Genomic DNA, 21,914 nt, shown 5'->3' on the forward strand with positions numbered 1-21,914 from the left:
AATCGAGGGGTTAATTTTCGGTGAGCAGCGAAGTGGGCACTGCAGATGCAGCCCACATCGCTGCTGACACCGATCTCTTCCCCCTCCGCTGTACCGATCGGTACAGAGAGGGGGAGGGAGGAACCGGCGTCATAACATGACGCCGGTTTGTTTACAAGTGATCACTCCGTCATTTGACGGAGCGATCACGTGGTAAACGGCCGCGCTGAGCAGCCGTTTACCGTGATTCGTGATGCGCCGGGTCCACTGGACCCAGCGGTCATGGATGCTCTCGTGTGCGCGCCCCAGGGGGCGCGCGAGAGCAGATTTCTGGGAGGCCGTTAATTAACGGCCTCTCAGAGTTAAACAACCGCCCTGAAGCCGTTAATCGGCAATGGGCGGTTGTTAAGTGGTTAAAGCTGAAAGTCTGCACTTCTAATTCATTTTGATTATTTTATTCTGGTGGAATACAGAGCCAAAAGTATGAAAATTGTGCCTTTGTCCAAATAAATATGGACTTAACTGTATTACTATTGTTTATTGAAAGTACCTCTGATGATTTATTTGCATTGTAATACTCAATATTTCCTAAATAAAAGAATTTAAAAAAAATCTACCTTTTAAAAAAAACAAAAAAAAAACACAAGATTAAGGCTCTTGCAGACAGGTAACTTACCACCCTCTGAAAAGTGACCTGCAGTGAATTGCTTTTGAGAGTGAGATGGGGGGGGGGGGGGTGGAGTAAAAACACAAAACTAAAATAATGTGTTTGCATAAGTGGGCACAGCCTCTTATAGCCGGGGATGTAGTTGTGTTCAGAATTAAATAATCACATTCAAATTCACGTTAAATAGGAGTCTGTACACACCTGCCATCAAGTGCCTCTGATTAACCCCAAACACAGTTCAACTGTTTTAGTAGGTCTTTCCTGACATTCTTACCCTAGGTTTAAACCTATGCGTTTTTTAGTGCGTTTTGCAGTTTGCAGAAACGCACTACAGGCCATTTAACATGGTTTCCTATGGTACAAAATCACATCTATGCGTTTTGTGGCCGGTGCGTTTCTGGAAGGAGTCAGGGACTTTTTTCCCATGATTTGCGAGCAATAGACTTCAATGGAATCACATCAAGAATGCAAGTGTTGTGTTTGTGATGTGATTTTTCATGTGTTTTGCAGTTTTTATTTTAACACTGTATATAGCTGGTTCCTAAGCAGGGGGCCGGGAAGCCGGCCACCGCATCCTTAACAACTGATGAGTCATCAGCTGCTGTCAGATGGGGACAATGGCTTCTTCCCGACAACCCTGTCCAGTAATTATCGGGATCTGAAGGCAGGGAGCTTATCGGAATCTGGAAGTCCCCCTTTAAAAAAGGGGCCCCCAGATCCCACCCCCACTATGTGAACGGGGAACCAGAAACATCCTACCCATTCACCTCAAAGAGCAGTGAAATGTAAAAAAAAAAAACACAAGCGCCAGTTTTTGACAAGTCCTTTATTAAAAAATAGCTCTAAACCATCTTCTCCCTGAGCTGTCTTCTTGTACCATCTTCTCCCGCTGCTGTATTCTTCCTTGCCACGGGTAAGCCGGTATAAAAAAAAAAAAAAGCTCTTCTCCTGTGGCTGTCTTCCCCCTATTGTGTTGTTGTCCAGTATCTGGCATCTCTTATATAGCCATGGGGCGTGGCCTTCCGATCACATCACCCAGAGAGCCCACCCCTTGCAAAGTCACAAGAGACGGGCTCTCTGGATGATGTCATCAGACGGCCACGCTCCATGGCTATATAAGAGAGGCCAGACAGCAGGCGACAACACAACGTAGGAAGACAGCCATAGGAGAAGAGTAGCTTTTTTTTTTTATAGAGAGTAACTGGCAGCGAGGAAGAAGACATCAGCGGGAGAAGATAGTATAAGAAAACAGCTCGGGGAGAAGGCGGTTGCGAGAGACGGCAGCGAGAGAAGATGGCTCAGAGCTATTTTTTTTTTAATAAAGGACTTGTCAAAAACCGGCTAGTATTTTTTTTTTTACATGTCAATGCTTTTTGAGGTGAATGGGTAGGGGTACATTGTACCCGATACCCATTCACATAAGGGGGGTGGATCTGGGGGGCCCCCTTCTTAAAGAGAGGCTTCCAGATTCTGATAAGCCCCCCATCTGCAGACCCAGACAACCACCGGCCAGGGTTTTCGGAAAGAGGCCCTTGTCCCCATTAACATGGTGGCAAGGTGCTTTGGGGGGGGGGGGGGGGCAGGGGGCTGCATGCTCGGATAAGGGTTTGGTATAGATTTTAGGAGGGACCCCACGCCATTTAAACAAAAAATGCCTTGGGGATTCCCTCCCTTCCAACCCCAAGCAGGTTTTTTTTTGCCGGTATTTTTTTTTTTGCCGGCATTTTTTTTTTTTTTTTTTTTTTTTTTTACATTTAGCTGTCAGCTGATGACTTATAGCAACCAGCTATATACAGTGTGTTTACAGAGAAAAAAAAATGTTTTAAATCTATGAAAACTGCATGCAAAGAAAAATGCATAAAAAAACAAGGTTTTAAAACGCAGCATGCACAGCAAAACATGCCTGGAAAATGCATCAAGCGCAGCCGCATAGATGTCAAGCTAGACTTAGTCACATCCTATAGCAAAAGCAATGGTCCGCAGAGAGCTTCCAAAGCATCAGCGGGCTCTCAATGTTAAAAGGTATCAAATCAGGAGAAGGATACAAAAAGAATTTCCAAGGCATTAGATATGCCATGGAACACAGTGAAGACAGTCATCATCAAGTGGAGAAAATATGGCACAACAGTGACATTACCAAGAACGGGACATCCCTCCAAAACTGATAAAAAGACAAGAAGAAAACTGGTCAGCGAGGGTGCCAAGAGACCTACAGCAACAAATAAAGGAGCTGCAGGAATATCTGGCAAGTACTGGCTGTGTGGTACCTGTGACAACAATCTCCCGTATACTTCATATATCAGGGCTATGAGGTAGAGTGGAAAGACGGAAGTCCTTTCTTATGAAAAACAACATTTTAGCCCTGCTAAATTTTGCAAACCCACATCCAAACTCTCCCAAACGCATGTGGGATAATGTGTTATGGTCTGAAGAAACCAAGGTTGAACCTTTTGGCCATAATTCCAAAAGATATGTTTTGGCGCAAAAACAAGACTGCACATCACCAAAAGAACACCATACCCACAGTGAAGCATGGTGGTGGCAGCATCATGCTTTGGGGCCGTTTTTCTTCAGCTGGTACAGGGGCCTTAATTAAGATAGAGGAAATTATGAACAGTTCCAAATACCAGTCAATATTGGCACAAAACCTTCAAGCTTTTGCTAAAAACTGATCTTTCAGTATGACAATGACCCAAAGCATACATCCAAATCAACAAAGGAATGGCTTCACCAGGAGAAGATTAAAGTTTTGGAAAGACCCAGCCAGAGCCCAGACTTGAATCTCATTGAAAATGTGATCTGAAGAGGGCTGTGTATGGGAGATGCCCTCGCAATCTGAAAGATTTGGAGTGTTTTTGCAAAGAAGAGTGGGCAAATATTGGCAAGTTAAGACGTGCCATGCCGATAGGCTCATACTAAAAAAGACTGAGCGCTGTAATAAAATCAAAAGGTGCTTCAACAAAGTATTAGTTTAAGGGTGTGCACACTTATGTAACCATATTATTTTATTTTTTTATTTTTACTTTCCTACAAAGATTTCAGTTTGTTGTTCAACCGAGTTGTACAGTTTATAGGTCACATTAAAGGTGGAAAAAAATCTGAACTAATTTATCTTGGTCTTATTTTTTATTTATTTTTTTTCAAATAAATTTTTTTATTAATCCCAAAATGGGCTAAGACAATAAGTACAAACATATATGAAAAACAACTGAAAAGGAAGGGGAAAAACATGGTCAACAGCAACACATGGAGGAAGAGATGAGACAGGACACTTTCTAACTCGTGGTTGCATACCAAGTGATGAGTAACTCCTAAATCAATGCTGTGGAGCCAGGGGCCCTCTTCATCAATGAATCTTCCAGTAGGTGGCGATGGAGGGAGGAAAAACTCAGTCACTTTCCGTCTCCCACTCCCCAACCGCCTCCCTCCCCATTCGGGTGGAACTCCATTACCAGAGGTGGGGGGGGGGCAAGGGAAAGAAGGGGGGGGACCCACAAAGAAATGAGGGAGGGGAATCTAAGGAGGAAGCAGGAGGGGGTACGGGGCGGGGTGGTGTATGGATGGGGGGGGTATGGGGAGGTCCTGGTTAATTCAGGACAGCCCCGGAGTTCACCTTTATTGGAGTATTGACCTCATCAAGAAGTCCTAAGGTTGATGCCTTCTGGGGAGAGGATGAATTGGTGCCAGAGTGGCCATGTCTTGTTATATTTTTTCTGTTGGCGTCACGCCGCGAGTACCAGGTCCTCTATTTTACTAATGTCAACAGAACAGGGTAAATTAAGCGCACTCTGGGTGGAGTGAACTAGATAAAAACATGTATTTAAATAGAGTCCATAATGGAACGTCCATATGTACAATGCGGGAACTGATATTCTAGGAAGGCTGGCAGCTTGCAGATAGAAGTGGATCTGAAACATAGACAGGAACGAAAGCGTTGCCTTCTAAGCGTAGTAAATAAAGTTCTTTAATGGGTTCGGTGTATAAAAGTTGCAAATACACTCACAGACAGATGATGGGACCGTGCATATAATACAGGAATCATTGGCGCTTGTCCGGGAGGAGCAGACTATGACCGGTGTGCGCCATGGGACAAACCTTTCTAACGACTGCAGAGGTGGAGTCCAATGCTATCGGTAATCAGGGAAGAGGATCTGCAGACACCGTAACGTAGCGCTGTGATGTCATCACTTCCGGATCAAGGTCAGCAGGAGGGTGCATGCGTTCTTCTTCCTCAGGATCCAGTGTCTGCAGATCCTCTTCCCTGGATACCGACAGCATTGGATTCCATCCCTGCGAATCACCGTACTGGTACGCTGGTTTGTGGCACTGGCTGTTGCAGGCGCGTGCCTGCTGCCGGAAGGCACGGGAGCTCGCCCACGGGTCCGGCAGACTCTATGTCCGCCGGCCACCTGTGATTGCAGGAGGAAAGGGAGGCAGCTGTTCATAGTGATCAGGAACAGCGATCTCTCGCTTCACTCAGTCAGTCCACTCCCCCCACAGTTAGAAACACCTCCCTGGGGAACACTTAACCCCTTGATCACCCCCTAGCGTTCCCTACCAGTGCCATTTATACAGTGATTAGTGAATTTTTATAGTACTGATCACTGTACTGGTGTCACTGGTCACCAAAAAGTGTTACTTAGGGTCAGATTTGTCCACTGAAATATCACAGTCCTGCTTAAAATCACAGATCGCTGCCGTTACTAGTAAAAACAATTTAAAAAAAAGTCCCTAAATCTTTCTCCTATTTTGTAGATGCTACTTTTGCGCAAACCAATCAATATACGCATATTGTGATTTTTTTTAACAAAAATATGCAGCACAATACCTATTGGCCTAAACTGATGAATAAATTATTTTTTTTTGCATATGTATTTTTAGCAGAAAGTAGAAAATATTGTTTTTTCTTCAAAATTAAGGTACAGTGTTGCACAACAACAATTTTCAGTTAAAATAAAGCAGTGCCGTATCGCAAAAAACGGCCTGGGCAAATCCTTCCGGGGCTAATGTGGTTAAAGTGGCAATCAGCACTCCCATTAGGATCTGTGTTTAACATTTACAAACTGCAGCAGGAATCTATTTTAACCACTTGCTTACAGGGCACTTTTACCCCCTTCCTACCTAGGCCAATTTTCAGCATTCAGCGCTGTCACACTTTGAATGACAATTGGGCGGTCATGCAACACTGTACTCATGACATTTTTATAATTTCTCACACAAATAGAGCTTTCTATTGGTGGTTTTTAATCAACACTGCGTTTTTTGTTTTTTTTGCTAAACAAACAAAAAACTACCAAAAATTTTGAAAGAACCATTTTTCCTAGCTTCTGTTATACAATTTTGCAAACAGGCAATTTTTCTCCCTTGCTGATGTGCGCTGATGAGGCTACACTGATGGACACTAATAAGCAGCACTCAAAAGGAACTGATGAGCACTGTTGGGGCTGGCGATAAGTGCAGTCCCCTTTCACACTAGCTGAGTATCGGCTCTCTTCTTTCCTCACACTGACAGTGTGAGGAAAGGAATGCCAATAACCAGCATGTGTGTTCACATTGTGATCAGCTGTGATTGGACACAACTGATCATGTGGTAAAGAGCGGCTGTGATTGGCTCTTTACCTCTATCTGTGGTCAGCTGTGACCAAATAAAACAGCAATCACAGAGCTCACCAGGTAAGCGCCACATCGGGGGCGCAGTTCTGGGAGGACGTCATGCGACGCCCACCGAGAACTGGATGACTGAGCTGTAACCATCATTTTGCTATAGCGAGGTCAGGAAGTGTAAAAACTGTAGCTGCGGACTTTGAATAAACACACATTCACCTGTCCCACAATCCAGCAATGGGCTCACCCAAGCCCCCCTTCTCCTCATGTCCTTTCCCCAGTGGCATCTCAACTGTTGGCACCCGGCTGTGACAGCTTGCGACTTTACAGCCGGGTGCCCACTTCCCATTTGCAAGCTGCACTGTGCCTCCTGAATAGTCCTGCAGTCTTCTGGGACTTGTGATGTTTCCCAGAAGACTGCAAGGAAAGAGGGAGAGAGGTAATCCCAGCAGAAGTGGGAGTGGGTACCTGTCAATACCAGGTACCTACTCCCCCCCCCCCCCCCCCACAAAAAAAATGCCTTGCCAAATGTGGCAGGGGAAGAGTACTTAAAGATGAACTCCCCCATTTGGTGGAGTTCCACTTCAAGGCATCGTTTAGACTTATGGTTTGGGGACGGGAGTTGGCAGATAAAAAAAATGTGCAGTTGAGCTGATTTTTTTCCACCCGCAAACCACCCCCCTTAAGCTGCAATAGGGTATCGGACAGGGATGTTTACATGCCACGGCCGCACAAAGTTTACCAAACATGTAGCGTTACACAAGTAAATGAAGAAATGCTGCACACAACCCACAACTGTGTGCAATGCATATGGTTGCGGCACGTTTGTCTGCAAAAATGGGGTTGAAACAGGAGGCAAGGAGGCGTTACATCACTTCTTCACCATCTGTCAGTACCCCCTGAAGCGCAATCAGAACAGGGATCAGGCTTCAGAGGTATGGGAGATTTAGGTGCATGCCTAAATCTACCTTTAAAGCTTCAACAAAGCTTGAAGAAAGCTCTGCAAATCATTTATCAAACCTTGCTGTTCCCATTGATATTATACAAGTTGAAGCCCATGTGAAAAAGGCCTCAGTACCAGCACTGGAGCTGCTATTTTATCGGCAGATAGGTAGCTGAACTACATAGAAGGCAAACTGGTATTTTCCATTGGGCAGGATCCTCAGAGCAGGGCTGTTTGTGTCAGATTTGGCCAGCAAGTATCAAGGTCTGTGCCCGATTTTATTGTACTTTAAAACAGACTAAAGCTGGCCATACACAGAGAAATATTTCTAACCGTCCTGATGAATCAGCCCAAATTTGCTCAGTAAGTGGCTCTGCGGCTGCTTCCACCCTGATATCACATTATAATTGAAAGAGCCGGGCAGGAAACTGTCAGCCGAACAGCGACTGTATCCAATCAGATACAGCCGCTGTTCCAGCATTTTGACAGCTGGTAGTGTCGACTGCCAAAATACAAGCTGAAGATTCCTCGTAGCCATGTGAACCTCTACTTCAGCTGGACTTTAAAAAAAATAATAGGTTCCCTTGATAGTGTGTTGCACCCGAAGTCTAAGGACCTGCACTGATGGGCAAACGCACAGCGCTTTCAGGTGCATTACACTTATTTACATTTGACATCAGTTTGAGATGCGTCTGAGATCATTCACAGTTTACATGTGCAACTGACCTTCATCTGACCTGCAGTTCAGCTACATCAAAAAAACAAATGGAGAAGTGCCTCTAAGTGCAGACTGTTAAAAAAAAAAAAAAAAAAACATTTATTGAAGTATAAAAATGGCGACTCACACAGTAAGGTAAGTATTGGGCTCATCAATCAAAGTAAGCCTGGGACACAGTTTGAAGAATGCCGCCGAGGGGCTTCCAGGTTCTGCTGCCACGCCTTGAGGTGTTTAGGGAAGCGGGCCAGACACTTCCAAGATGGTGCTGGAACACACATGTGACACAGGGCATTGGTGGGATGAAGTCACCGGAGCTACGGCGCGTTTCATTTCAGAGCATGCTCGCTCTTTTGTAAGGCATAGATAGTAGGCAATACATGGCACTCCTGTGATTGCAGCACCGGAGCCGTCATCCTGGCCCCATCTCTGACGGCCCCTCGGTGGCATTCTCCCCACTGCATCCCGGACTTACTTTAATTGATGAGCCCAATACCTACCTTACTATGCATGTTGCCATTTGTCATTTTTATTCTTTATTAAAAGTTTTTTTTTTTTTTTTTTTTTTAAACAGTCTGCACTTCTCCATTTGTTTTTCATGTTCTACATAGAGAGTCTTCTTCTGCTCCGAGAAGGTGCCCCGGTGCACACATTTTCAGGATCACGGGCATCTCATTTATAGACTTTATACATTCTGTTTCCCAGATGAACTTTTTAACGCTATAAGAGGGTGTCCAAACCTGTTGGCGTCTACATTTCTACTATTTTAATGTCACTAGTTGAGCTGCATGAACCTATTGCAAGCTGCTTTTTGCATTCTCATTGACATGTGTGGAGAGAAGCAGCTCTGACACCAACAAAGGCCGGTGACAAGGCCCTTATACTTAACTTTCCCATGCTTCCCACAGCCCTGAAAACACCTATGTATTGCTCAGCGCTATTCACACTCCCTCTCGTTCCCCATGCGACAGCTCCTGGGTCTGCTAACTGGCCCCTCAGACACTGGGCAAAGTGGCAAGTGTCACATCTTTCCCATATGCCGGGAAAGTAGGCATGCAGAGCACAGGTTAACTTTTCTCTTTGAACCATCTATGTGTTGGCTGGCATTTATCAGCATATGCTGATGAAATGAGAAATAAATAAATAAAATCACGTCCGAAATCCCCCGGGTTACACTTCAACTCGTCGCCGCAATAGCGGGCTACAACGTGAACAGCTGGCAGACAGTCTGCTTTCATAGTGACAGATATTAATTTGTTGTCATGGAAACAGTGAAGTCTAATGAGTCTGCCACCTGAAGATCGAATCACATCCCTCTGCACACATTCGCCAAAATATAAAAATGTAGGTCAAGACTTTTTGAGAAATTTGGCTATGAAGAAGCCAATGGTGTCAGAGTTTGCGACTGCCACAAGGTCCTCATCCAACTTTAACTTGTTTGCGTCAACGCCAAGTATTTCAGTGGCCGATGGGTCAAACCGCTGTACAAGTTTCAACTGGTCCGGGGACAACCCAGCACCGGGCATGCCTTCTCCTCCTATGTGTGGCTCCTGTTGGTTTAAAAAAAAAAAAAAAAAAAGTAATTATAATATTAAAAGGTCTGATATACATGTAAGAAATGGACACTATCTCAGCTGTTTCTAATCTTCTATGTGCTTATCACTGTCTAATATTTTTTAAACTTTTTACTGAAAAAAAAGGTACATGACAGTGACAGTTATCAAATGCGCACAACATGAGCGAACAAAAAACATTGTGGTACATCTTACAGTGCAAAAATGTCAATGTTTTTACAAGTAGACTGCATTTCTCAGCATATTGATGGAGGTGTGGGCTGGATCCACTTAAGTGCTACAGCTTTACGGGCCATAAATAATGTCTCCAGTAGCATGGTCCTAATATGTCGTGGCCATTGCTCCTCATCGAGGACCCCCCAGCAGACACACCAGTGGAGTACATGGAACAGGAATTTATAAGACCGCAGACAATATCTCCATCACCTGTTGCCAGTATCCCACTATAACTGGACAGAGACACATAAAATGCATGAAATCTGCGCGCGGACAAGTGCACCTAGTGCAGGCAGAAGTAGGTATACGATGCATTGCGTGCAGTCTGACCAGTGTCCGTTATGTTTGATGTAGCATATAAAGGTGGATTAATTTATTGTTGACTGTGGTAGATACAGATAGATGGGCGAAGCATGCCTCCTCCCAATCCCCATCAGACAAATCTGGGACAAGTTGTTGCTGCCACTTGATGCGCACCTCCAGTAGAGCCCCGCTAGTCATGGCAGAGAGTAAATGTAGATACAGAGTTAAAGCGGTGTTTCATCTGTAAAAAAAAACTTTTCAAAGTCAGCAGCTAAAAAAAAAAAAAAGGAGACTTACCTCTCCAGGACGCCCGCGATGTTGGCCGCTGAGGCCGACATGTCCCTCGGCTCTTGGGTCCCAGCGCCGCCATTCGTACTAAGGGAAACAGGCAGTGGAGCCTTGCAGCTTCACTGCCCATTTCCTACTGCGCATGCGCGAGTCGCGCTGCGCTTTGTGAATGGGACGCACTGTGTTAGGGAACACACAGTTCCCAGAACACAGCGCGCCCCATTACCCAGAATACCGAAGATCACCGAGGAGCAGGAAGAAGGCAGATTAGGAAGACTGCCTAGCAACAGCGATTTGTGACCAGGTAAAAAAAAAAATTTTAATGTTTTTTTTTTTTTTTTTTTTTATAATATTAATGCTCTTTTTTTTCAGGGTGGCCCTCCACTTTAAGATAAGTCCCCATAGGTCCCTGAGATCAAAACACTTCTATCAGTGGGTATTCAGAGATGTCAGTGTCAGGAATACAAAATTTAATATGTAGCACATGTTGAAGTTGTAAAATACCTATAAAAAAAAAAAGGTAGATTGGGGCAATTCATATTTCCTTTGCAATCCCTCAAAAGAAGCCAACACATTTCCATCATAGATTTTGTCCAGAGAAACCATTCCCCTACGCTCCCAGAAACCAGAGTCCACAAATTGCTTTAAATGGGAGAACATTGGATTGTGCCAGAGTGGTAGCGCCTCGTTAGTACCCTGAAAATGTGTAATTTTCTTGGTCTCCCTCCACAACGTACGGGCCAATGTCAATATTGGTATATGCCTTTCCCCCAGTGCAGCCATAGGTGCCTCCAGTGCCATCAACAGATGTTTGATTCTAAGGACATAGGCAAGATATGACTCAACCACCACCAGTATAGTCCCAACCAGTCTGTCAGATGGCGTAGCTGCCCAGCCAAATAATAATATGTTAGGCATTGCCATGCCAGCATTAGCTTTAGGGCGCTGCAGAATGGAGAATTTAAGTTTCCGCCTATGGGCGGCCCAAATAAAGGTGATAAGTAGAGTGTCCAGGGTTTTAAAAAAATGATTTAGGTACTGATGTATGTGAGAAGTCATGTACAGACACTTGGGCAGAAGGATCATCTTAATGAGATTAATGCTGCCTGCCACAGACAGGGTAAGTTTGGCCCAGACAGTAAGTTTAGCTTTAATCATGGTAACCAGAGGGTCCAGATTCGCTTGGGAAGCCTCTGAAGGAAACAGGGTAGTAACGATTCCCAAATATTTAAACAAGGGGATGGAGGATCACTGCATGGAAGAGCCTGCGAGGAAAAGGGCATCAGGAATGACTACTGCCAGTTAATTTTAAGGCCCGAATACGTGACAAATTTGTCTATGAATTACATTGCCATTTCTAATGAGGCAGAGGTATCCTGCATATATAAAATAATATCATCTGCGTATAGTCCTATAGTGTCTACTGTCTCACCCATAGTGATGCCTTCTCAGTGCCAGTGGCTCGATATTGACCGCAAACAGCAGAGACAGAGGGCACCCCTGCCTGGTACCTCTTCGAAGCTGTATAGATGAGGATAGGAGACCATTGACTAAAAGGTTAGACGTGGGATCCCTATAACGTATAGTGACCCATTGTTGGAGTTTAGTGCTAAAGCCAAATGAGTGCAACGCAGCCATAAGAAAGGGCCATTCTATTGAGTCAAAGGCTTTCACGGTGTCTAGCGAAGCCAGTGCACAAGGCAGAAATTTTCTAAGTTAAGCTATTAGTTGCGTCATACGCAGGGTCGTCTTTAATACTGATTGGACCCCGGGCAAAAAACTTCCCCCCCCCCATGCAGTTTTGCTCTCCACCTGCTCTGAGACATACAACAAATAACAGCTAGACTCAAAATCAGTTTATTGAATCAGATCAAGCAGATATTGCGATTGGTTGCCAGAGGTTACAGAGTATCATTAGCACTCACTGACTGGTTTCTAGAGGTTACAGCACACATTACGGCTCACTCAGTTGCTAGAGGTTACAGCACATGATTTCTGCTTGTTGATCGATTGCTAGAGATTACTGTGGATATGACCTCATGGGGGCATGCTATACATATGAATGCCACTGGCCCGCCGCTACTTACATATGAATGCCGGTAATTTACTTGTAAACACAGGGTCTGCAGGTGAGTCATCTGTACATAACAATAGGGCAGAGCTGGGCAGCATTAGTACTAGCACTTCACACTGAGATATTGGGACACAGCACAGGACTAAAACCTCAAGGGATGAGGGAATTTAAACCAGGATAATTGACAAGCATGAGGCAGCTGCTTTGGGCCCCACAACAATGACAGGGCCCAGGGCAGCTGTCCCTTTTGCCATGCCTTAAAAACGGCCCTGGTCATACGTATTGTTAATGGAGGTACACTTTCTTGGCATAAAGCCAGTTTTGTCTGGATGAATTATATTAAGAATGTACGTTTGGCCAGGATCTTTACTAGTATTTTATAGTCTGTATTCAATAAAGAAATTGGACGCTATGACGCACAATCAGCCGGGTCCTTCTCAGGTTTAGGAATAAGGACCACCGTGGCAGAGTACATAGAGGGTGGAAGTCTCCCATCTTGAAATGCTGTAGAATAGACCTATGCCAGAACCGGGGGGCAAGAGTGTCCAGGTATCTGCAATATATTTCCAAGGGTAGACCATCGGGACCCGAGGCCTTTCCCTTAGCCAGAGACGCTACTGCCTCCTGACCTCATCTTCTGTGATATCAGAATCTAAGTCCTCCCCCTATTCCTGAGTTAATGTAGGGAATATCAAATTGTAAAAGTATGCCTCAATGTCTTGACTGGTAAATATAAGGGTAGAGTCATACATACTTGTATAAAAATCGTGAAAGCAAGTAAGGATATCTCCAGCCAAACGTGCCTCCGTACCCATTAGGACAGGTTATTTTATTCACTACAGAACTACCCAACTGCTGTCAAGCCATATGGGCTAGTAACTGACTGGGCTGGTTCCCACATTCAAAATATTTCTGCTGGGTAACGAATGATTTCCTTTTTTACAGCGGCAGACATATGTTCTGAATATAAATGAGACAAACTCCCAGTGGATACAGGTGGCGTTAGTTTGGGCTGTCAAATAAGTCACTTCAGCTGTTTGTTACTTTTTTTCTAGATCTTCCACGTCTTGTCTCGAAGAAAGTTTAATAAATGATAAATTGGACTTAAAGAGGGATTCCACCTACAAAAAAAATATTAAAAGCCAGCAGCTATAAATACTACAGCTGCTGACTTTTAATAAATGGACACTCACCTGTCCCGGGTTCCAGCGATGCCGGCAGCTGAGGCCGATCGATCGCTCGGCCCTCGGCTGCTGCCGCCACCATTCTAGGTGAGGGAATCAGGAAGTGAAGCGAATCGGCTTCACTTCCCGGTTCCCTACTGCGCATGCGCGAATCTCGCAGCGCAATAGGAATTGTCCGCGCGGTCTCTGAGACCCGTGTGTGTCCCAGCAGACAGCGCGGCAGGACAGGAAATGGCGTAGACTCCCATGGGAGTCTATGCCCGGAAGTGGGTGTAAATACCTGTCTTTGACAGGTATCTCCACCCCCCTCCCCCCTGAAAGGTGCCAATTGTGACACCGGAGGGGGGGAGGGTTCCGATCAGCGGAGGTTCCACTTTAGGGTGGAACCTGGCTTTAAGAGCCAACTCTCAAATACCCCTTCAAGGCATCCTAAAACAAAGCCGTGGCTTCTAGGAAAGCCGCTAGTTGATTTGGTATCCTTTCACTGAACCCAATCAGGGACAGCCAAAAGGGCTAAACCTGCCAGGGTCTGTGGATTCCAGTGACCCCAGTATCAAATCAACAGTGATAAAGGCGAATGCTCCGACACTCCCCTAGGCAGATATGTGATAGAGGACAATTTGGTGAGAAACTTATTACATAATGCCAAATCAATTCTTGAGAGACGGCCTCTGCTGGGGATGGACCATGAATATGCCCTGGTATTGGGACTGGAAACCCACCATAAGTCATTCCAACAGAACTCAGAAACCAAGGAACCAAAAGCAGACAATGTCTGGGACTGTGTGGCCGAAGGGTCACCATGTCTATCCACGGCCGGGTCCAAGAGCAGGTTGAAATCACCGAAACATAAAACATAGGCTTCTGGATACATTGCAGCAAAAATCATCACGTCTTTAACCACCTGTAGGTTAGCAGAAGGGAGGTTGTAAATACCCATAATCACAAATGGGAATGCATGTAGCTGTGCCCGAATAAAGACATACCCCCCATTGGGGTCTACCTGAACCTTCACACACTCCCACGAGATCAAGCGGTGCACCAATACTGATACCCCCTAGAATAAGAAGAATGACAGGAATGGTCTGTCCACTGCAGCCAAGGCTTCTTGAGGTGAACAATGTGTTCAGGAGTCAAATGCGTTATTAGGTGAGCACTGGATTTAAGTATCGTAGTAAACGCTTGGGAATGTTTGTGGGGGGTACCTAGAACCCTCACATTCCATGAGAAAAAAGGTACTGAGATTAGCCATCAAACTATCAAAAAATGATGTTCAGCATATCAGCAAATAACAATGAGATAGCATGTAATGAGATAAAATGCATGACAGTAAAACTATATATGTACCAATGAACAAATCGGCAAGTGGCGTAACAATTGCGGCCAAAAGCCAAACCATAAATAACTGATGTAGCCAGTAACTTTTGAGTGATTATGTCGAAAAGAAGTATCAACGGGGCATTACCTGCACATTACAACAGGATATGTGAAGGCAATTTGTGGTAGTAGCCATCCCCCTAAGCTCTCAAAAAAAAAAAAAAAAAAAAACATTGCTACATTGCTATTGTTAGATAAAATAAACAGCGTCAGACTGAACAGTGTCAAATGCACAAAATACCCGTATTGCACGCAGTGTGTATAATACTACCAGAGTTCAGAGCTTTCCCCCCACCATGGTTAGTAGGTAGACAATAGAAGCCATTTGGATAAGGAGTTCCAGGTTTGTCCAGAAGAGGGCAGCAACACAGCAGTTATGACTAGAATAAGTCTGAAATTCAGAAAACCTACTGAAAAAAGGCAATGCAGAAAAAAAAAAAAACCGCGATGAAAAAAAATAAAAAATAAAATAAGAACCCAGTGTTAAATTGAAATGGTGGTATGTGTAGTTCAGTATTACGTTGCTCCAAACAGTAGAAAAAGGAAATAGAAAAACTGCAGACATTCAATGCCAGGGCAGCAAAGACATTTACTTGAAAACAAACAAAAAGGGAGCTTGCATATAATAGGATTCCTATCAAACACTTGTTGCAGGAAAATATGTAGATCTAGGGCAAGCAAGGTAAAGGAATCTCCCCAACAACAATGCTATTCGAGAATAATCAGGACGGACGCCATTTTGCATTCAACCACTCTTAAGCTGCATCAGGGGTAGTGAAGAAGACAACATGACCACAATCAATCACTCTCAACTGAGCAGGGAAAGTCATAGAGTAGATTATCCCATCTTCTCTCATCTTCAGTTTAACCTCTGTGAATGTGGCTCTTTGCTTCTGAAATTTGATCGAGAAACCTGGATAGATGGAAATTTTGTACGTTTTCAAAGTTGATCATGCCTTTCTATTAAGCCTTACGAAGCACCAGAGCACGATCTTTACAGTTGAGCATTCTGGCCAGCAGTGGCCTGGGAGCTGCACCAGGGATAGGGACAGTGGCCTGGGAATCTGTGAGCCCTCTCAACAACAAAGCCAGCAGAAAACTTGCCATCAGGAAAGGCAGTTTTGAGCTACGTTTCCACAAAGTCCCCTGGGTTCTGACCCTCAGCCTTTTCAGGGAGCCCCACTATCCTGAGGTTGTTACATCTAAGGACGATTTTTAAGGTCATCAGCTTTTTGGGACCAGAAGGAGATTTCTCAGCAGCTGTCACCCAACCAGGGAAAGGGGAGAAATCATCTTCTAAGGTGGAAATTCTATTCTCAGTTTCTGCCACCCTTTCCCTAACATGCTGCAAGTCATGTCTCAAGAGGCCTATGTACACTTTGACCTCCACCATCTTGCCTGTCAGGGAGGTGCTACTGGAGGTGATCGCCTCAAGAAGCTGGGCATGTACTTGCCATAGGGTCAGCTTACCCATCTTTTCCACCGCTGATGTGCCGACTTATGGGGTAGCCGCCACTGCGCTGCTCCACTTGTGAACGAGGGCCGCTAATGCCATCTTGTTTCTCCATGCGGGCAAATTCTTTAAGATGATCTGCTGGTGTAGAGGGGGTAGCCTTGTTCATAATATAAGCCTTTGGTGTTTGTATAATGTCTGGGCACCTCAAGGATGCAATTTGTGGAGTGAGTGGTGCTAGTAATATGCAGGATTCCTGCGGATTCTATGGGTGGCTGGCAAAGCTCTCCTCAGACACGTCTGGCGGCCATGTCGATGGTAGCCCCCCCCCCCCCCCCCCCATGTCTAATATTTAGGACTCATTTATACCATCATTCTGCACATTGATGGCAGCACAATGAACCTTGCCAAAAGATGTACACTACAAAAAAAAAAAAATAGTACATGCATCTTATTTTGGTGCATTAGGCAGTCCATTAAAATAAAGTGGTTGAGGAAGGTGTAAAATTAGTGATAGAACCGTGTGGTTGGCTCACTCGTATTGCCATCTTAAAGTATTAACCACTATATACCTTCACACCCCCTTCAAGGGTAAAACAAATCTTAATGCCTAAGCACAAATTTTGCAACATTGACTGTGTTAGTAAAGCCATGCATATCATCACTACTACTTTGTATATCCAGGTGGATTATACCTCGTTTTTTTCAGGATAAATTGGACATTTACTTGGTGGTAAATGGTAATGTCTCTCTCCTAATTTTTTTTTTATGATTAAAGATAATAAAAGAAAAACATTTTTTTCTTAATTTAGCTATATATTTATTGTTAATACCATAACCTACCACCACAGAACAACCCAAAATACATTCTCCTGCTCCTGACGAATGCAGCGATACCACATATGTGTATGTCAGTTGTGGTTTGTACCCGTAGTACAGCCCAGAATCAATAGTGTATATTTTGCTGTTTTTTAACCTGCCTAAAGCACACTGATGTTTTCTTATTATATATATTCTGTTCAAAATATATTGACCACTGACCTTTGACCCTTACTTGACCCAAACACTAACATTGGCACTGACCTAGATTAAACATTGAACTCTGTTTTTTTTTTTTTTTTTATTATTCTTTTAATTTTTTTATTTTACACATAGAGCGAACGATACACTGGGGTTGATTTACTAAAGGCAAATCCACTTTGCCCTACAAGTGCAATCGCTGTAGATCTGAGGGGAAGATCTGAAATGAGGGGAAGCTCTGCTGATTTTATCATCCAATCATGTACAAGCAAAAATACTGTTTATTTTCCTTACATGTCCCCCTCAGATCTACAGCGACTTTACTTCCAAGTGAACGTGCAGTGCAAAGTGGATTTGCCTTTAGTAAATAAACCCCAATGTATCTTTCCTCTCCATTCACAAAGAGAGAAACACAGGGGCGGGCTTCAAAATGACTGATCGCTGTGATAGCCAATGAGAGGATATAACAGCAATGAGGTGTCCCCAAACCAGAATTTCTGGGTCTGATCGTTAGTACGGGACCCAGAGCTCTTGGTGGGACCCCGGTCTCTATGTTGGGGGCACGCTGTGTGGTGCTCAGGATCAACACAGCCTTTTTACACAATGCACAGAATTAACCCCTTAGGTTCCACAGTGAGTATAACAAGCATGCTTTACTGCATATACAGACTGATTTTACTTGTGTGGGTATAGTAACATTTTAATACCTCCTCCAATTCATTTACCAATGAGTCAGCAAACTGCAGCAGGAAAGCAAGACTTCACTGGCTGCATGCTTGTACTATATATGTCAGTGATCTCCTAGGTAGTGATCAAGATTACAACTTTGGAGCCTGCTTATTTAAAAACAAGTTGGCCAAGTTCCCATACTCTGATCTTCATAGGCGGACTGAAAACGTGAAAAGCAGGCAATCATTGTCTGGTATGGGTAGACATAGGGAGGCAGACGTGCTGACGACATTGCGGTGTAGTGTATGTGTGGACGGGTGTCTGTAAGCCGACAGGCATTTTTTTATGAGAGGTTTATCATTTATACAAATGTAAGTGCAATTTTTTACCTTTATTAAATCGATTGTTTTATGGATTTACACTATGGAGAGTTTCTTATTATTTTCCTGAGACCATGATCGTTGTCTGTTGGTCCATCTATCGAGTTGTGATCTCCTGACTTGTCTTCAGCGTACTCTCAGTGAATTGCTGCTGCTGTAGGTCTGATGTCTGGATGCTGATCAGACATACAGGTTTGATATTGCTTGCCACTGGTAAGAGCATATTTTGTGTGGTGGCGGCTCACTAATATCGATGTTTTTTTGTCTGCACAAGAGGAGCTGTTTATTGATTTTTATTCACTTCACTGGACTGTTTTTTTCTCAATTAATAATTTTTTATTATTTTTTGAGGTTTTGATATTTATCACTTATTATTATTTAATATTTTGTTATCCATATGGTTTGATTAGTTGGTGCGATTTACTAGAATTTGTCACTTTACTTATAATTTAATGTATTTGCACAGCTTTTTCCTACTTTTATGGGTAGAAATAACGCAGAACACACAATGCCGCATTTCCATTACCTGCACTTCAAGCTGGAGGCAGGGAAACGTCTTCAGAGCCCAGGCAACCTGTTCTTCATTTTCAGCTAAAGTTATAGTACATGTGCTGTAAACCAGCGTGCCTCCGGGTTTCAACAACTCAACTGCCTAATGGGGGAAAAAAGGGAAAGTTATGAGAAAAGAACACGGCATTGAAAGGATCCGCAACTGTCACTCTTTACATTCTTTGTAACTTTGCAGTGCAACTTCATGTCCTACATAAAATGCCATCGTAGGCTAAACAAGCCGTAAAGTGCATCTATAGTTCAAACGTAATCATTATATTAATTTCTACATTAGGGTTCCATTATCTCTAGCCTACTTCTATTAATTGGAGTGATCCTGAAGTTTGAAAGCTTAGTTTGTGAAGATGAAGAAAAAACAGGAATTGGAATGGACTTTAATTTGGTAGCCACTAGTAGCTCCAAAAAAGGAAAATGAGTACTCAAAAAAAAACAAAAAACATATATTATATATACATACACACAGAAACATGTAAGTATGACCGTAGGTATGATGATCTTATTGCTTGCATCAGAGATGATCTTCCATATCAGGGCCCCACAGGAAATCAGAGTACCAAGGAATCGCTACGCGTTTCACTTACAGCTTCCTCAGGGGATCCTATTGGTACCAGGTTTGAATGGGAAACATGGGACACCCAGTCCACAGCATGGAGATAAGAGAAGGGGGAGCAGTGCACAGAAAACCCCAGAGCGAGAGTGCATTAGGTGTAGTTCAGCCAAAGAAGAGAGCTCGCCCCGAGGTCAAAAAAATACTCGGTATATGTGGATTATCCAAGGGTGCAACACGTGTAATAATGTTGGAGCGTTTATATGTAGTAAAGCCAAGCCGTCCTAAACAGATGAGTGGTCCCCAAACATCATAGGTCTGCTTAATTACTAAATCTCCCCTAGTGCCTGTATCAATCCAGGCTGCAAAGAAGCACCTCCACATAGAGACAGGGACATCCACTCAGTGGATTATTCCACATGTTGCCCCCTTGGATAATCCCCACATATATGGTGTATACAACGTCCAGTCAGGATAATACAACCACTTTCTGGCCGTCATTTTTCTATATGTCAGGTGAGAAGTGGTTAAAGTCCATTTCTATATTTTCTCCATTGTTGTTTGGATGTGGTGCCACATTCCGAGTCATGTCTCAACACTCTTACACTGTTCACTTTGTGAAGATCCTCACACATTTACTTCCTTGAATTCTCATTGCTTGCAGGCAGAAAGGTACCATGGGATATGTAGTCCTTAGAACTGGAAAGTTAACAGCAGAAGAGAAGCTGGAAAGCATGCAGGGAATACAGAAAGTTGTGGAACGAGACGGCCAGCAGGCAGGCAGCACTCAACATGAAAGGAGATTTTTCAACTAAGCTTATATTGGATTGTAAAAAATAACTATTTTGTTTGTACTGTTATTACAATGCTGATGTTATAAAATGAAAGTGTATGCTGTGACTGTAGAAACCTTTAACCCCTTCCCAACAGCTTTATGCATGTATGTGACAAGATAGAAGTGTGCTGCCACAAACATGCTTTCCTCTTTTGTGCTGGCAATGGGCTCATTTGGGTATTTCCAGCACTGTGATTACCGACAGTGCAAAGTCACCTAGCAACAATTGAGAGGCAGTAGGACAGGCTCCAAATCACCTGATCACTTTGACACCCAATCACATAATCAAGGAAGCCCATGCACCACCTCACAAAGAGATGACGGTGCTGCAGGGCTACAATACTCCTAAAGGGACAGGGAAGGTTGATGGTTGACAGCATTATTTTGCAGGAATACTGGGCAGAAAGTCTGCTTTGGATTAAAAAATATCAATCCCTACTATACTGCCTTTATTTTAACCACTTGCCTACCAGGCACTTACACCCCCTTCCTGCTCAAGCCATTTTTCAGCTTTCAGCGTTGTCGCACTTTGAATGACAATTGTGCGGTCGTGCTACACTGTACTCAAACAAGTGTTTTATCATTTTCTTCACACAAATAGAGCTTTCTATAACTGCTGATTTTTTACAAAAAAAATAAAAAAAATTTGAAAAAAAATGTTTTTTTACTTTTTTCTGTCAGTAAATTTTGTAACCAAGTAATTTTTCGCCTTCACTGATGTGAGCTGATGAGCCGAGAGTGATGGGCACCGATAAGCTGAACTGGTGGGCATTGATGAGGTGGTACTTATGGGCACTGATGAGGCGGCACTAATATGTCGCACTTATGGGCACTGATATGTGGCACTGGTGGGCACTGATAGGCGGCACAAATAGGTGGCATGGATAGGCTGTACTGATGGGCGACACTGATGGGCACTGAGCGACAGCAGTAATGGGCAGCACTGATAGGCAGCACTGGCATCGCTAATAGGCACCGATTGCTGGCATTGGTGGGCACTGTATGGCGATACTGATGATCAGTGCCCCGATTACATTCCTACATGTCCCCCTTCGTGGAGATGCCGCTGATCAGCTCTCCTCGCCACACATTCTGTCAGTGTGAGGCGAAGGTGAGGAGTGTCGATTACCGGCACTTCTTTACATGTGACCGGCTGTGATTGTACACAGCCGATCACATGGTTAAAGAGTCATGGGCGCAGCTCTTTACGGAGATCGGGTTTTCGCAGCGTCCTAGCAATACGCTGCAGTACCCCACAGTTAGGTTTTGCTTCTTAGGCCTTTGGTTGTCATTTGTTTTTGGGTTATTTGCATTGATGGACGTTAAAGAGGAAGTAAACCCTGATGGGTTTACTTCCTCTTTTTTTCCCTGCAAAGGTAAAGCATAATGGACTACTATGCATCGCATAGTAGCTCATTATGTGTCACTTACCTGACACAGGAGCCAGCGAAGTCGCCGCTGTCACCTGTAGTCCGCCGCATCCATCTTGGTTGTGGCGTCTCTCGCAGCTCCGACG

The 21,914-nt window shown here is 44.0% G+C and overlaps 1 protein-coding gene across 7 annotated transcripts in view; it reads right to left on the reverse strand.

Annotated features, from left to right (window-relative positions):
* Positions 1 to 4,594: 4,594 nt before the first annotated feature.
* NSUN6 (NOP2/Sun RNA methyltransferase 6) overlaps positions 4,595 to 21,914 on the reverse strand; it is a 66,480-nt gene continuing 49,160 nt past the window's right edge. For all 7 annotated transcript variants that reach the window (XM_077490923.1, XM_077490929.1, XM_077490924.1 and 4 more), the window contains 2 exons: positions 18,973 to 19,098; positions 4,595 to 9,458 (listed from right to left, as the gene is read on the reverse strand). In XM_077490923.1, coding sequence (XP_077347049.1) covers positions 9,258 to 9,458; positions 18,973 to 19,098 — 327 coding nt within the window. In that variant the 3' untranslated portion in view covers positions 4,595 to 9,257. The remainder of the gene's footprint in view (positions 9,459 to 18,972; positions 19,099 to 21,914) is intronic.

The sequence above is a fragment of the Lithobates pipiens genome, unplaced genomic scaffold, assembly GCF_037356315.1.
Source record: "Lithobates pipiens isolate NorthernLeopardFrog02 unplaced genomic scaffold, aLitPip1_a1.2 Scaffold_19, whole genome shotgun sequence".
NCBI classification, from domain to species: domain Eukaryota; kingdom Metazoa; phylum Chordata; class Amphibia; order Anura; family Ranidae; genus Lithobates; species Lithobates pipiens.